Here is a 14025-nt window from a genome sequence, read left to right on the forward strand (position 1 = left end):
TCTGCTGAATGTCCCTCCTTTTCCGAAACATATTTAATAGGAGCAGTCCCAGATTGATAATGTGCGGAACGTAGCAATCTGGCTAGCCATCCAGGAGCACAACGTAGGTAAACTGAAGCATCTGAGGAGTGTGGTGACTTATGTATGCAGCCCTCCTGAGTATATACTTTGTATAACTACCTTTTGCAGCTTCAAATCTTTTGAGATATGCCTCTACAAGCTTTGTACATGTAGAGATAGATATCTATGCCAATGTTTCTGAACAAAATAGTTCAAGCTCATTCAGACTGGAACGGTAGTGTCTCTGAGCACTGATCTTCAGGCCTTGCCACAGATTCTCAATTGGATTTAGGTCTGAACTTTGACTGAACCATTCTAAGACATGAACATGCTTAGATCTACACTTTCCCATTGTTGCTTTGCCTTTAGGGGGACTGCTGAGGCAAAGAAATTCCCAGAGAACGATGTCACCACCATATATTATGTCTTTTGCATTTTGCATGGAGATGAAGGGAACGTACATTTTGGACTAGTCTGACCAGATCACCTTCTTCTGCGTGTTTGGTGTGACTCTTAACTGGCTTTCGACAAATTTAGCAATGAATTTACCTTTGAGTTTGTGTGATCAGGAAAAACCTAAGAAATGTACAGAAAGCTCTACTGACAATGTATGGTTCACAATTTGCAGGAGGTCAGAGTCCTTCCATACAAAATACACTTAGCCCTGTGTTTCAGTGTTTAATTCTGTTTCTCTCCTTGACATGGCTGTGGGCGGAGCTTTCACTGAGACTAACTGCATATGCTCTTTTTCATCCAATAGACTTTAAAACTGAGTCAGGGCTTCTCAGCTTAGCTGTGTTTGTCTCCCAGCTGAAGCTACTACAGAAGCTAGTACACTGCAAAAACGGATCTAAAAATAAGTAAAATGTTCTTAAAGTTAGTGTATTTATTCTTTATTTTGGCAGGTAAATAAGGTAATCTGCCAATGGAATGAGAATTTAACCCTTAAAATAAGATAATTAGACATCCTGCACTTTAAATAAGATGATGGAGATGAATTGTTCCTATTTTAAGTGCAAAAATCTTATTCCATTGGCAAATCATCTTATTTACCTGCTCAAATCAAGGACAAATACACTCATTTTAAGAACATTTTACTTATTTCTAGTTCCGTTTTTGCAGTGTACTGCCATTTTTTCACTTTACTCTCACATACTGTAGATAGTACTCTTGGTGTAATGCTTCTGTACTGTTTTTGTTTTGCAGATGGCCATTAACGCTCAGCCTGGTTCTGCTGGAAGCTTCTTCCTGTTAATGGGAAGTTTTCCTTTCCACTGTTGCTACATGCATGCTCGGTATGAGGGATTGCAGCAAAGTCAACATGAGTGACTGTCTGTATTTGCTATACGCTCATCCAGGAGGTGTGAATGCTGTAAGTCAATGACTTGATGCAATCTGCTGGGTTTCCTTAGAAAGAAAACTTTTTAAACCAATCAGTCTGTATAGTTTGATTGAATTGACTTTGTAAAGTGCCTTGAGATGACATGTTGTGAATTGGTGCTATATAAATAAGCTGAATATATATAGTCCTGGAAGAACTCATACTTTCTATGTTTCGATTCAGAGACCCTTAATGACATATGAGCAGCTCTTTCCAGCCCACTCCTAAGGAAACATATGATCAGGGGGACATATTTAATTCATGACAAGCCGCATCTGCCTGGTTTGGAGAGGGCTCTGCATATAACAGCAGTCGGGGTGAAACGAACAAATGGACAAAGAGACAGAGATCCTTTCAGTGCTCACAGTCACAAACATTTCCTCCTCCTTTAAAATCCCACGTTCAATCATATTTTATTCAGAAGTTGACAGCAATTACTGTCTCTTCCCACAGGCTGGTTGAATGTGTAATTTCCTCCATTTTCAAGAAAGCTGACAGTTTGACAATCGCTGAACAGCTACTGCTGTTTTGGCAACCGAAGTCCTGCCACTGAGGAAGTGTTCTTTTCTTGTTTTTTTTCTTACACCAGTCAAGCCTGCCTCAAAACGCACTCCTGCCATTCTTTCTCTTTCCATTTTTTCCTGCTGCACCTTCATTGTTCTAATGTTTCACTTGGTTCCCCTCCTAGAGATACAAGAGTTTTTAAGGTGTCTATTCTAACCATCGGAAACTTAAAGTGCTTTAAATTTGGTGTGCTCTTGGCTCCATCGGAAATAAGATAATATTAGTTTTCTAACTCTGAAAGGCAGGCATCAGTAAAAATGTCTTTTCCAACACAAATAGATCTCAGTTCAGTGGTTCAACAATTTGCAGATGGCATCAAGGCTTGCAACTCGAACACGTCCTGGAGCATATGAGATGACAATGTCTGAGACGATTATGATGCCAGCCCTCCCAGCCATTATCAAAAGGATGATCTAGAATCTGAATTAGTCCCAGTTTTGAGAAACATGGATAGCTGAGTTATTTTACAATAAATATTTGTGTTGTAGAAATGTTTTGCTGGTTCCTACATAGGTTCCATCAAAGAGGTCATTAAAACTGTATTGCTAGCAATACTGTAGACTATTAGGAGTTGAACCTTTTAAATAAAATACAATTAAATTAAATTATACAATTAGGGTTGCTTTTTATAGTGTAAAATGTAAACTACTTTATTTAACAATTTCGTTGGAACATTTTCATTCATGATTTCCATTCCCTGTGTTTGATTTGTTGAAATTTGAATCGCTCGAGATTAAATCAAGAAGAAAATAAAAGAAAAGAAAGAAATAACACATTTCTCAGAATCATTTTCATTATTGGAATTAGTGCACCGTTTGTGCAAAAAAAAAAAGAGCAAGCAAATATTGTAATATTGACCCTATCAGAACTTTAGGTTGCTTTAGATGTGTAACAAGTTCATATCATAGGCAATCATCTGCCCTCATATATTTTTTCCAAACTGATTAAAATACAAAATTGCCCAATTGTGTTAATCTGCGTATCTCTCCTGGATGGACCAATTAATGGAGCTACTGTTAAAAACAATATTGAGCCTTCTTTTTTTTCTTTTCCATCGCAAATACACATAACCCAGTTCTTCTGGGCCATATGAATTTTTCCTCATTTCTGCCTTCTCTACCTACTGCTCATCACAATATAATAACCATTCATATTGAGCCAGATTTTCCTGGGGACTTCTTGTTGAGAAGACATGGTTCCTATCCACTGTTACTAGATGCTTACACTTATCAGTGATAGATCACCAGTAAGTCAGCCAACTAATGAAACTGACTAGACTTCATTAGATACATATTTTTTCACCACCTGGCATTCAACTTCTCAAATGAATTTGACTGCATTGTATTGGCATTTGAATTGTATGGGACTGCATCTAAATCTGAATATATGACTGGGTAAGAGTGGAATAAAAAGGGCTAATCTGAATTTAATTCAGATCAAATTGGATTCAACATAATTTGATCTGAATTTGAATCTTCTGTTTTGAAAACATCTTTAAATCCAATTCCATTTTAGGGCATTATATAAGGTTCTTACCTGGAAGCTTAAATGTTGGTGAATTTAGATTTACATCCAATAAGCAACTTAAAATACATAACACCGGCACTTTGTTCACTAATTTCTGACTTAATTGTGAATGTGAAAGGTTAGATCAACTTTAGTCTCCTAATGCAAATGTAAAAAAAAACACACCAGGTTAGCAGACTTGGGTAATTGCACACCTCTGACTATGTATTCCTCATTATGTAAGAGATTCACACCTAGTAGATGGTAGCTACATGTGATGGTGTATTTTCTGGCCTTTTTTTCTGATTTACTGACTCCAAACGTTGTGCATACCCATAATATTTATGTGATAAGAAAAACAAAAGAGAAGGCAAATTGATGAAATGCCTGTGTTAGTCAAATACAGAACCATCCGATCAATGCCAGCTGATTTTCAAACATTTAAAGGGAGCAATGTTTAGGTGGTAAGTGAAAAGGCATGCAAGATGGAATCAAACCAGATTAATGAGTACTTACCAACAGGGCGAGCTGGTGACACAACAAAGGTGGAGTGGATACATAAAAGAAAAAATGTAAGACACAGACGAACAAATCGTATAAAAAAAACAGAAAAGGAGCAAAGCAAACATAATAAAGTAAGGCAAAAATAATTAAAAAATTATAGCGAATGGCTTGTTGCGCCAGTGCCAACACACTTCTGGCATAGCGAATAGATGACAGAGAAGATCCAATAGGGGCTGTCCACGCCTCAGTCTGTTGGTAAGCTGAAAACATTTGTTTCTCTGATCTATAAATCTGAGGGAAATTACCACATGTGACGGATTCTAATGTAGTTAAGTATTTTTGCACTTTAGGGTCAAATATACAACTGGACCTTCTCTGTCTTCATAAATGAAATCAACCTTTCCATCGATGATATTGGTAATAGCAACGCAAATGTGATTTTTACAGCTGTTGATGGATAAAGCAGAAAATAAATAATAAAAAGCTGTTTACAGATGCAACAACCACTCAGAACTCAGTATGTCGGTCGCATCTTCACACAGCATGATATACAGTAAAGTTGACGTAAGCAGAAAGAATCTGTGGCAAGATTTGAAAATGTATGTTCATATACTCTCTGTTCAGTCTGACCTTAAGCTGTTTAACAAAAGAGAATTGATAGAGTTAAGTTAACTCTATCAAAATTAGTCTCTCGATTGTATAAAGCTGCTAGATACACACCCATAAGCTCTTTATTTGTAAAAAAAAAAAAAAAAAAATGTTGAAGGTCATGTTTTAATTTCAACGTACTTTTATAAGTTTGTGACAAAAAAATATAATAAAAACATTAATGTTATGCACTTGTAACATGAATACTCTGCAGGGCTTTATTTTATGTCTGTGTTGTTACATTTGCCTTCATACTATTCTAACAAACCATGTTTCCAGTCAACTCCTCTAGCTTTCTGTGAGGCCCTAAAGCACTCCACAGAGACTGTTAATACTTGGGTGTAATAGAAAGAAGACTGGTGGAAAAAAGAAAAATTAGACTTAGAATGTTTTTATTAACCTTGCAAACCCCAGGTGTAGTAGAGATGGTGTGCACCAGTAATCTGTGAAATGGCCTTGCTGACTGGGTGGTCACAGTATGGACGTTAGCAGGGGGCCATAGTCCACTAGAATGTGGGGGGGGGGGGGGGGGGGGTTTGCTTGACAAAGTATGTTGCTGATGCACTTGGAAATGTAAATAATTAAGCAGATTCATAGACTGTAAACAGTTCTGTCTGCGTGCTGCATCTTCATTTGCATAAAGAAAAGCCCTGCAGAGAAAACTGCCAATTTAAACCTCATACTGGTGTAACAGCAAGAATCCCAGCGGTCCGTGACTTCTATATGTGCCACTGTGTGATCCGTTTGTTGTAAGAAAAAAATAAGAACAAAAAAGTGTTTTACCTCTGACTGTGAGAGTGGCTGAAGCCTCCAGCTTGCCCACGCGGTTTTCTGCCACACAGGTGAACATGCCCTCGTCACTAATGGAAGCTTTCTTCACTCGCAGCACATAGTCGTCCTTGTCGTACCTGATGTCGTACCTGTGAGCATCCACATGACAACACAATAAGAGCAACATGAGTTTACTTATACCACATTACAACTAGGATCGTATTGGAGCGTGTGTAGGTGAATTTATTTAAATTCATCTCAATTTACATCAACATGACGCCATATGCATTGGACCCATTCAACTGCACACAGAGCAACACAGAGTAACTCAGCACTGCTCCTCCCCACAGGTGGCTGAACACTGCAGGCCAGCTGGCAGACAGACGGTTACCAACACTGTGTGTCTGCAGGAGGCATGTAGACGTGCTTTTAGGTTCCTTCATAGTAAGTACACCAATACACAAGTGATAGTTTCTATATAGCCAATAGTAACTCAATAATGCGCAATAATTTTCCTACCTAATGCTGTACATGTCAGCTGCATGAAAGAATGCATGAAGATATGTCTGATATGTCCCTATAACTTACTTCAAGATAAAGATTTTGTAACTAGAGTTGGCAAGCTTTAACATCCCTGTAAGGCCTTTCTATAGTAGTAGTTTCTTCATATATGGTTTTTATGTTAAATCCATACAACAAAATCAAAATAACAAATGAATAACATCATTTTCACTCTAATGATAATACATATGTTATATATCTCTAGGAGTAATCATTGTTGTTTTCTGTTCTATAGATTATGGGACTCATTTTATACAAAATAGTTTAAAAGTGTATTATAAATAGAGGGTTGCACTGAGACTATTATTTTATTCCAGGTTGACATTGCATGAGAATCTTATACTGGTCCATGCCTGGTTGTAATTAAAGAGTATGATGACATCCTGGCAGCGGTACAGATATTTTAACCTAGCAGACTTATTGTAAGATGTCCAAATGACATCAGAACATCTTAAATAATTGGTCTGTAAAGAATAAATGATTAATCTTAGAAAACAAATTATGCTGTCTCTTAAGATCTTAACTTTGCTCAACATTTTTTTTAGATCATCTTGCTGGCTTAAAATAAAAAGAAAACCACAGAAACTACACAGTGTGTCCTTTTTAAATGAAAGTATATCTGAGCGTGTTCGGAAAACTCTACATTCCAAAGTCCAAAAACATATAAAATAAATTGAAACACAGAAGAACCCGATGCACTGATGTCTACTTGAGTTAACCCTTCTGATAAAACTGATGTTTTACTGGAAATGACCTGCTATATTTTTAACCGGAACATTTATTGACACTTGAAAAGTGAAAAAAAAGGCTTCATTCTGCGTTATACAACGTAATACAACATAACAAATGATAGTGCACAGCAATACTTTCTCATGTGACTTTGGGGGAACAGCTTTCCATGGTCCATTTCATTCAGAGTGAGAAAGACCCCTTTGCTCAATGATCAAGTGTACTGATGGCAGTTTGCCACTGGCAGCTGAGAAACTAATTTATACCCTCTATCCATGTCATGTATTTCTTTTTTACCTGCTGTTATGACATTTCCTGAAAAAGCATTCAAAGGCAGTTTTATTGAACCACATTCCTCAGCTATGACTCGGGGTTCCACCTTTCCACACCGGCACTTAAAGAACCATAATGATTATTTGACTGACTCATGACTGGCTGCTTTGTTTTGTAGGGGGAGAGAGGGGATGTACAGTTCAGGTACCGGTGCTTGATGTGGACAAAGCATTTATTGTGAAAAAAGATGACTGGCATGCAAAGGAATGAGATGGCACCTTTTAAAACAGGCCCGCTGTCAAAGGAAAAACAAACATGCTAATAGACAGAGTATGATTTCATTTCCTGCCTTCCGGATACATTGAATAGCTTGAGCTACCGTGAGAGCTGAAGAAGAGCGAAAGAGTGACATGAACAAGTTAGGGCAAAACAGTGAATTAGCAACAAAGGCTCTTAGTGATAACTAGGCATAAGCCAGTAATCGGCATCAAGAAACAAAGATGTTTTCAACTGGAAGACCAAAAACATTTCCTGTCGTACCGTTCCTACGGTTTAAAGTCTATTTCATGAGATGCCAAAGTAAGGACTGGAATGAGTTAATCAGAGTAATGCTACAAAGTTCCCAGCCCACTTGTTGGGGTGTACTGTGGGTCAGCTGGCTGAAAGAAACTAATTATTAAAGCATTATATTAATGCTGTTCTTCCATGAAAGATACAATTAGATGTTTGGATGTCTGGTCATGAAACCAGATGATCTGGATCAGGGTCACCAACCTTTTAGAAGTTCAGAGCTACTTCATTGGTACTGTGTCGTACGAAGGGCTACCTGTACTGACCTTCATCTTAACTTTATGTAATATAAACATGCTTTAGATGGAATTATCATTTAAAATTTTACAAGTATGATTAAAAAGGAAGAGCAACTAAATAAACTAACATTATTTTCAGCTCATTGGAGGGTTGTGCTATTTCTGAACAGGCTTGAAGGCACCACATGTGGTCCTCGAAGGCTACCTAGTTCCCGCAGGCACCGTGTCGGTGACCCCTGCTCGAGATATATAGACTTTTTTCTCTTTTAAATACCTTCTACTAGCCCACGGCTCATGACAACCCACCTAGTATTTAATAGGTACATTTTTGTTGCATGAACACTTTATCTGTCACATCTGTCATGAAAGAAATGAGAAAAGTAGCGGTTTTCTATTTTTTTTTTCTTTATGTTTTTGAGGGGGTGCAGCTTGGTACTTGGACAAGTGATTTCTAAACCTATCAGAACACCTAAAGCTCTGTGCCATGTGCTTCAAGCCATTTTTAAGCAGGGTCCATTGTTTTCCTGCTAAAATGAGCTGTTTCTGCAGAGAACTGCCATGTGGGGGCTGTGATTGGTCTAAAAATGTTTGGGTAGGTGGCAAGTGTCAAAGTAGCGTTTGCATGAATGACAGGATAGAGTTTTTCAGCAGAACTTTGTGTTAGAAACAACAGCAGTTTTGGGAACGAGTAAAGGTGATCGGTGTTCGAGAAACAAAATAAATCTTTAGAACAAGTCTTTTAAAAGCACGATAGGATATTTACTTTCTGGCAACGTCAGTCAGTTTAATCTCTTGGCCTCATTGTGCCTGTATGTACTGCATATTGCAGCAAGATATTAGTAATGCTTTTACTTTTGTTCTGGTAAAACTGGAAAAAGGGCAACAGGCATGTTTTTATTGGTTGATGTAAGTCTTGCAACTAAGGAAAACATCATGGTTTACATCCCCACATTTAATCTGCTCTGTATCATCAGTGTTTGTATAGTTTACAAAAACCACATATGGCTCTAAAGCTAAAGAAAACGGTTGCCAAAGAAAGTGTTTGTTATTCCAAGACTGCAAATCATTGTTTGTTTGTTTTTCGCAATGCATTTTATATCTGCAGCTTGTTCGTTACAGTCAAAGTATTTCTCTTTTGTCAAAACGGCCCTAAGTAGTTAAATGTACTAAACTGTTGTAACCCATCTGCTGTTGTGCATTCAGATATGTTCTGCAAACTTTGATTGTAACAACTGGTTATGTGACCTGCTGTTGCCTTTCCATCACCTCTGCCCATTTTCCTGTAACCTCTGACACCACCAAGGTATTTACATTCACAGATCTGCTGCTCAGTGGGTATTTTCTCTTTTCCGGATTATTTACTGTGAACCAGGGGGATGGTTATGATGATTCTACAGCTTCTGGAATACTCAGAACAGGATATACCAATAAAGATGTCACAATAAAAGTCCCTGAAATCCCTTTTCTTCCCCATCCTGTTGCTCAGATTGAACTACAACCAGTCGTCTTCACCGTGTCTCAAAGAGTAATCACGCTAAGTTGCTTAGATGTGAATGAGAGATTCACTATTTAATTTTACAAGCAATTGAACAGTTGTGTCTAATAACCGTACAGCTAATAAAAACAAACGGTTAACAGCGGCAATGTCTAATAACCGTACAGCTAATAGGACAAACGGTTAACAGCGCTTTTCCGTTTACTTTAACTTTCATTATAGTTACACAGCCCATCATCACTCAAAAAAGAAAAGTCAAAATAAAAACAGCAGTGTTCATTCACGATCCCACAGTTCTGACTGAACCCTTGTTGTCTTGGAGAGGCCAGGTATGCACATATTAGACAAGAATCTTACTGTTATTGGTCTGGTCTCAAGCAACCTCTCAAAACACAACCCCAGGCTGGTTCATGACTTATTAAAGGGACATGAGTGCAATCAATCTGTAATCAACTTCCCATATGGAATCAGCTTAGATGACAAGATGAGTGGAAATACTCTCAGGGATAAGAGGCAGTTGTAGCCACACAAGTAAGTGCACACAGTAAGGGAACAGTAGCTCTTTATTGCGAGAGCTCTGTTCTCTATTAGAGGAGGAATGTAATTGCACATGTATAAGGGCTGTGGAAAGGATCGGAGCGCCAAGTTTGCTCCGCGGGACTCTCCCTGCATTTCAACCAGGGGAGGCATACTGTACGCACGGAACAAAGAAGACCGCCATCCAACACACACACGCATTTTGAATCCAGAGTCTTTCGCCGTTGTGGCCTGATGAGGAGTGATGGGAGTCTAAGCAAATGCCAAAACAAAGCAACATTTTTCTTGGTTGTCAGTGTGATGTGTTTTCAGCACGAGAAGGGCTGCACAGAGATGAACATTTAATGGGCACGCTTTAAAAGCAATCCATGTCAAAGATCATCTAGATCATTTTTTTTTTAAGGATTTACATTTAAAGCGTTGTTCAGGAACACAACCACCCTTGTTCGACCTTCACTCCTGTGCCAATTCAACCACATTAAGAGCTTTTTATCTCTCACTGTATAAACAACTGAATGAATGTGTCTACAAAGGGATTTTATGACAGAATCTTATCTGCTGTAGCTCTTTAAGTACACACTGATGGATCCGGTAGTAGGCAAAGAGTTGTGTGCCTACCCTCAGCATGAGTCAGAATCAAGATAGAGTAGGAGTCTGTTTCCAGCAAGGAACCTTGGCCTGGCTGCTCTGACAAAGTCTCTTTCCTGCTTCATTTCATTCTGCCAGCTTGATCCAGTTTCACACCATCTGACCGCTGATTTCCCTCAAGCTGATCAAAGGAGCAGAAGTCTACCTGTCCAGAACTTGTTGCCCGTAAGAGAGAATCAATTACCTGCTATCACTTCTCATCTGGCTTCAATGCAGCCTTCAGCCAGAACTGCCCGACCTCCGGTCCCTAGCACGTCTCATGGCCAAAAGCCCGACTGGCATTCATCATCAGCCCGACATTAATCACACAATAGTTTGTCAAATTTTCCACCTCCAAGCTTGGCTGTTGTGGGGATTTTTTTTTCTTTTCTGCCTAATGTAGTCTAAATGAAATATTTGTCCCAAAGCAAAGCAAAGTGTTTTTTTTATACATTTAAATGGCTTTCTGTGGATACCATGATATAGCTGGAAAATGTTAGAGAAAGAAAAAAATATGGAACCACAGAACAGAGATCACTGATTATTTCTTCTGGGTGTTGGTCTTTGAGTGGAGCAGAAATAAAAGAACAGAAACATCAAAAGAAGCTATATTACACTGAGGAATTGCTGCTTGCTTAGTAGTGCAAGAGAGATAGTTTTCAAAGCCCTGCCTAGAAAATAAATGATGTAGCACATTTTCCAAGTATTTGAAAAATGCACTACCTAAATTATCACATAGTATTTATCAAAAACAGACAGAAAAATTGGTCGGTGACCGGAATCGACCAGCTTTCAGTTTGATTGTTTCTGACTATAGACCTGCCATTTGCACACTTAACAATCCAAAGTGATGCTTCTTACAAAGTGCTTGCTAGATTCTATTATAAAGTGAACACAACTCAAATTAAGCTTTTTGGCAGAGGAAGCCACTTAAGCTTTTTAAGATGTAAGAAGCTTTTTAATCAGAAGCGGTTTTCTGAGACATTCATCCGGCTCTTTATAGCTGCAAGAGAGTGAGAAAGAGCAAGACTTTCTGGATTGCTTAAAGGAGTGAGGCAAAGTTGCTGTGTTTTATCCTGTTCAGCTGTCAATCTGTATTTGAATCTCCTAACAGCATATTTTAAACCAACCGTTACTGCTTTGGGTATGAAATTAGACATTTTAAACTGGACAGAGACATTAGAGCAAGTTGTAAAGCCCTGTGTTTATCATTTAAGGTGGTTGGCAAAAGTGAAATCAAGCAACTCTTTGAAACCGTGGTCCATGCTATTATTTTGTTTCCTGCTTAGATTACTGCGATGGACTTTATGGTGGAGTTCATCAGTTCTTGTTTTCTCATGTGAAGCTGGTTAAAATATCCATCTATCTATCTATCTATCTATCTATCTATCTATCTATCTATCTATCTATCTATATATATATATATATATATATATAAGTTTAAAGTTATGTACAGCCCTTAGTTTCAACTGTGGTTGTTTTAAAGAGCTTTATAAATAATATTTTTTGGAACATGTTTCCTTGAAATCTGGGCAGTAATTGCGACAACTCAGACTAAAGGATCTACAATACATTCTCTGAGGTATGCACCAACAACGCTGATTGCTATGATGCTAAAGGTGGTTTAGATGTAAACTCAGCACTAACTCAGTAATAAACTATTAGTGCTCTCTCAAACGTCAAGAAGTAAGAACTGTGCACAGCAGCAAGGCTAGAACAATCTTTTGACTGGCGTGCCTAAATCTTCCTATAGTTCTCAAAGTGAAATGAAAAACAGGAGACTGGAAATCGCCTATGTTCTGATCAGTACATTTATATCAATTTCAGCTCAAGCTGGCACCCTAAATACCTAATGAACTGAAGGAAATAAAGGAGACAGGAAATGCATCCTCTTATCTTTCCCTTCTGCTGAGTTGCAGAAGCAGAAAAAAAAAATCACTAAAACTGGACGGTCAGCATACCACGGACACTTCTGTCACTTTAGCTTTAACAGCTTACTCGAATAGAATGACCCATCCATACACCTCTATCATACAGCTCTTTCACAAACACACTCACACACGCACACACACGACCCAGAGGAATTGAGTAAAAAAGAAAAGGCTTTTCTGCTGATCGTTGCAGGGGCTGTGCTGTGGAGGTCAACAGGGACAGGGGGGCTTGAATACATATGGACTGCAAGACATTAGAGGCTCTGATAAGGCACAGGAAGAGGGCACAAGGGTCCAAAGCAAATGAGTAGCCCTATGGAGGGAAAGGCATGGGAAGCACACTAAGCTTGCAGGCAAATAAAGCAGGCAATGCACACTGCTTAGGTCTTTTCAGTGGGTGTTCTAAGAGAGACGGTGGAATCTCTTTTGAACAAGATACAGTTCCTGTTCCCTTCCTGGCCCCGTGTTATAGCGGCAGACATAACCGATAAAAGGCTACCACTCTGAAACTAACAGGATTACACATTTAGACAGATTTAAAAATCGGAAACTGAAAAGAAAAATACAAATAAGAACAAAAAAAAATGTCATATACTGCCATATACAAGTAAAAATATTTTTAGGTGAAAGATAAAAGATTTTGTCAGGGGAAGCACAACCTCACCCCATTTGAATACTATCCTGAAAACAAAAGTCCATGTTCTAATTGAGTAATGGATGGGGGTGGAGTTGATTCCAATATTAAATGTGCTGGTCAGTGATTTTACACCTGCCTGAAGCACAAAAAGGTTGTTTTTGTGGCAATGCCCCAGTTTAAGCCCAAATTACTTAATATTTCTCATGACATATGTGAGCACATGAGAGCAGTCACTAATATTTTAAAACAAAGACAAGATAATTATGGAATTGGCATTCCTGTCAGAAGTGAATTTCTGTTTGCACATCTATCTGAAATGCATCATATCGGAAGCTATTTTCTCATCTGTGTAGCAGGATCGAAGTGTGTGAGTTTTGCAAACCTCTTTCTGCGGTACATATCTTTTCCAAACTGTTTTTAAATTAACATAAAATCTACTCTGTAGTAGATAAGTTTCAACCCAGATATCCTCCACCAGAAGCTCCCAATGCCACCCTCCTCCTGTCAGTGGACAACCAGCCACTAGGTAGAGACTGGGTAGCATCTTCTCCTACACAAGAGCCATCAACACTGGCGCCCTCCAGGGTTGTGTTCTCTCCCCGCTCCTTGTCCTACTGTACACAATTAATGGCACCTAAGCTGACATGCATGAATTTCCTGAAGTTGGCAGATCATACCACTGCTATTGATCTGATCCTGGATGGTGACGAGTGTGCATACAGACAAGACGTGTATCGTGAAACAATTTTACCTTCACAGTATGGGCTGGTCCACTGGTGTGGTCGACCGCCACCTGGGGCTAAACTGGCTCAAGACAGTGGAGATTCGATAAGGTAAGAAATTCATTTATTGTCCCACAATGGGGAAATTAATTTTCCATGTTGAAAATTGAAGATGATGGTGGACTTCCAGGGAACATCCCCCACACTGCCTTATCTTACCATTCTCAACAAAACTGTGGCTGCCTTGGATCACTTCTGGTTCCTAGAAAC

General features: G+C 38.7%; 1 protein-coding gene across 14 annotated transcripts in view; it reads right to left on the bottom strand.

The window, feature by feature from the left end:
- The window catches only part of robo2 (roundabout, axon guidance receptor, homolog 2 (Drosophila)), a 419069-nt gene that overhangs the window by 78630 nt on the left and 326414 nt on the right, over positions 1–14025 (bottom strand). For 9 of the 14 annotated variants that reach the window (XM_036149794.1, XM_036149790.1, XM_036149796.1 and 6 more), the window contains exons 6-7: positions 5447–5583; positions 4028–4039 (exon numbers count right to left, since the gene is read on the bottom strand). In XM_036149794.1, the coding sequence (XP_036005687.1) occupies positions 4028–4039; positions 5447–5583 (149 nt within the window). The remainder of the gene's footprint in view (positions 1–4027; positions 4040–5446; positions 5584–14025) is intronic. The other 5 variants (XM_036149798.1, XM_036149791.1, XM_036149797.1 and 2 more) reach the window with 1 other exon arrangement.

This window comes from Fundulus heteroclitus, chromosome 18 (assembly GCF_011125445.2).
Source record: "Fundulus heteroclitus isolate FHET01 chromosome 18, MU-UCD_Fhet_4.1, whole genome shotgun sequence".
In the NCBI taxonomy this organism is placed as follows: domain Eukaryota; kingdom Metazoa; phylum Chordata; class Actinopteri; order Cyprinodontiformes; family Fundulidae; genus Fundulus; species Fundulus heteroclitus.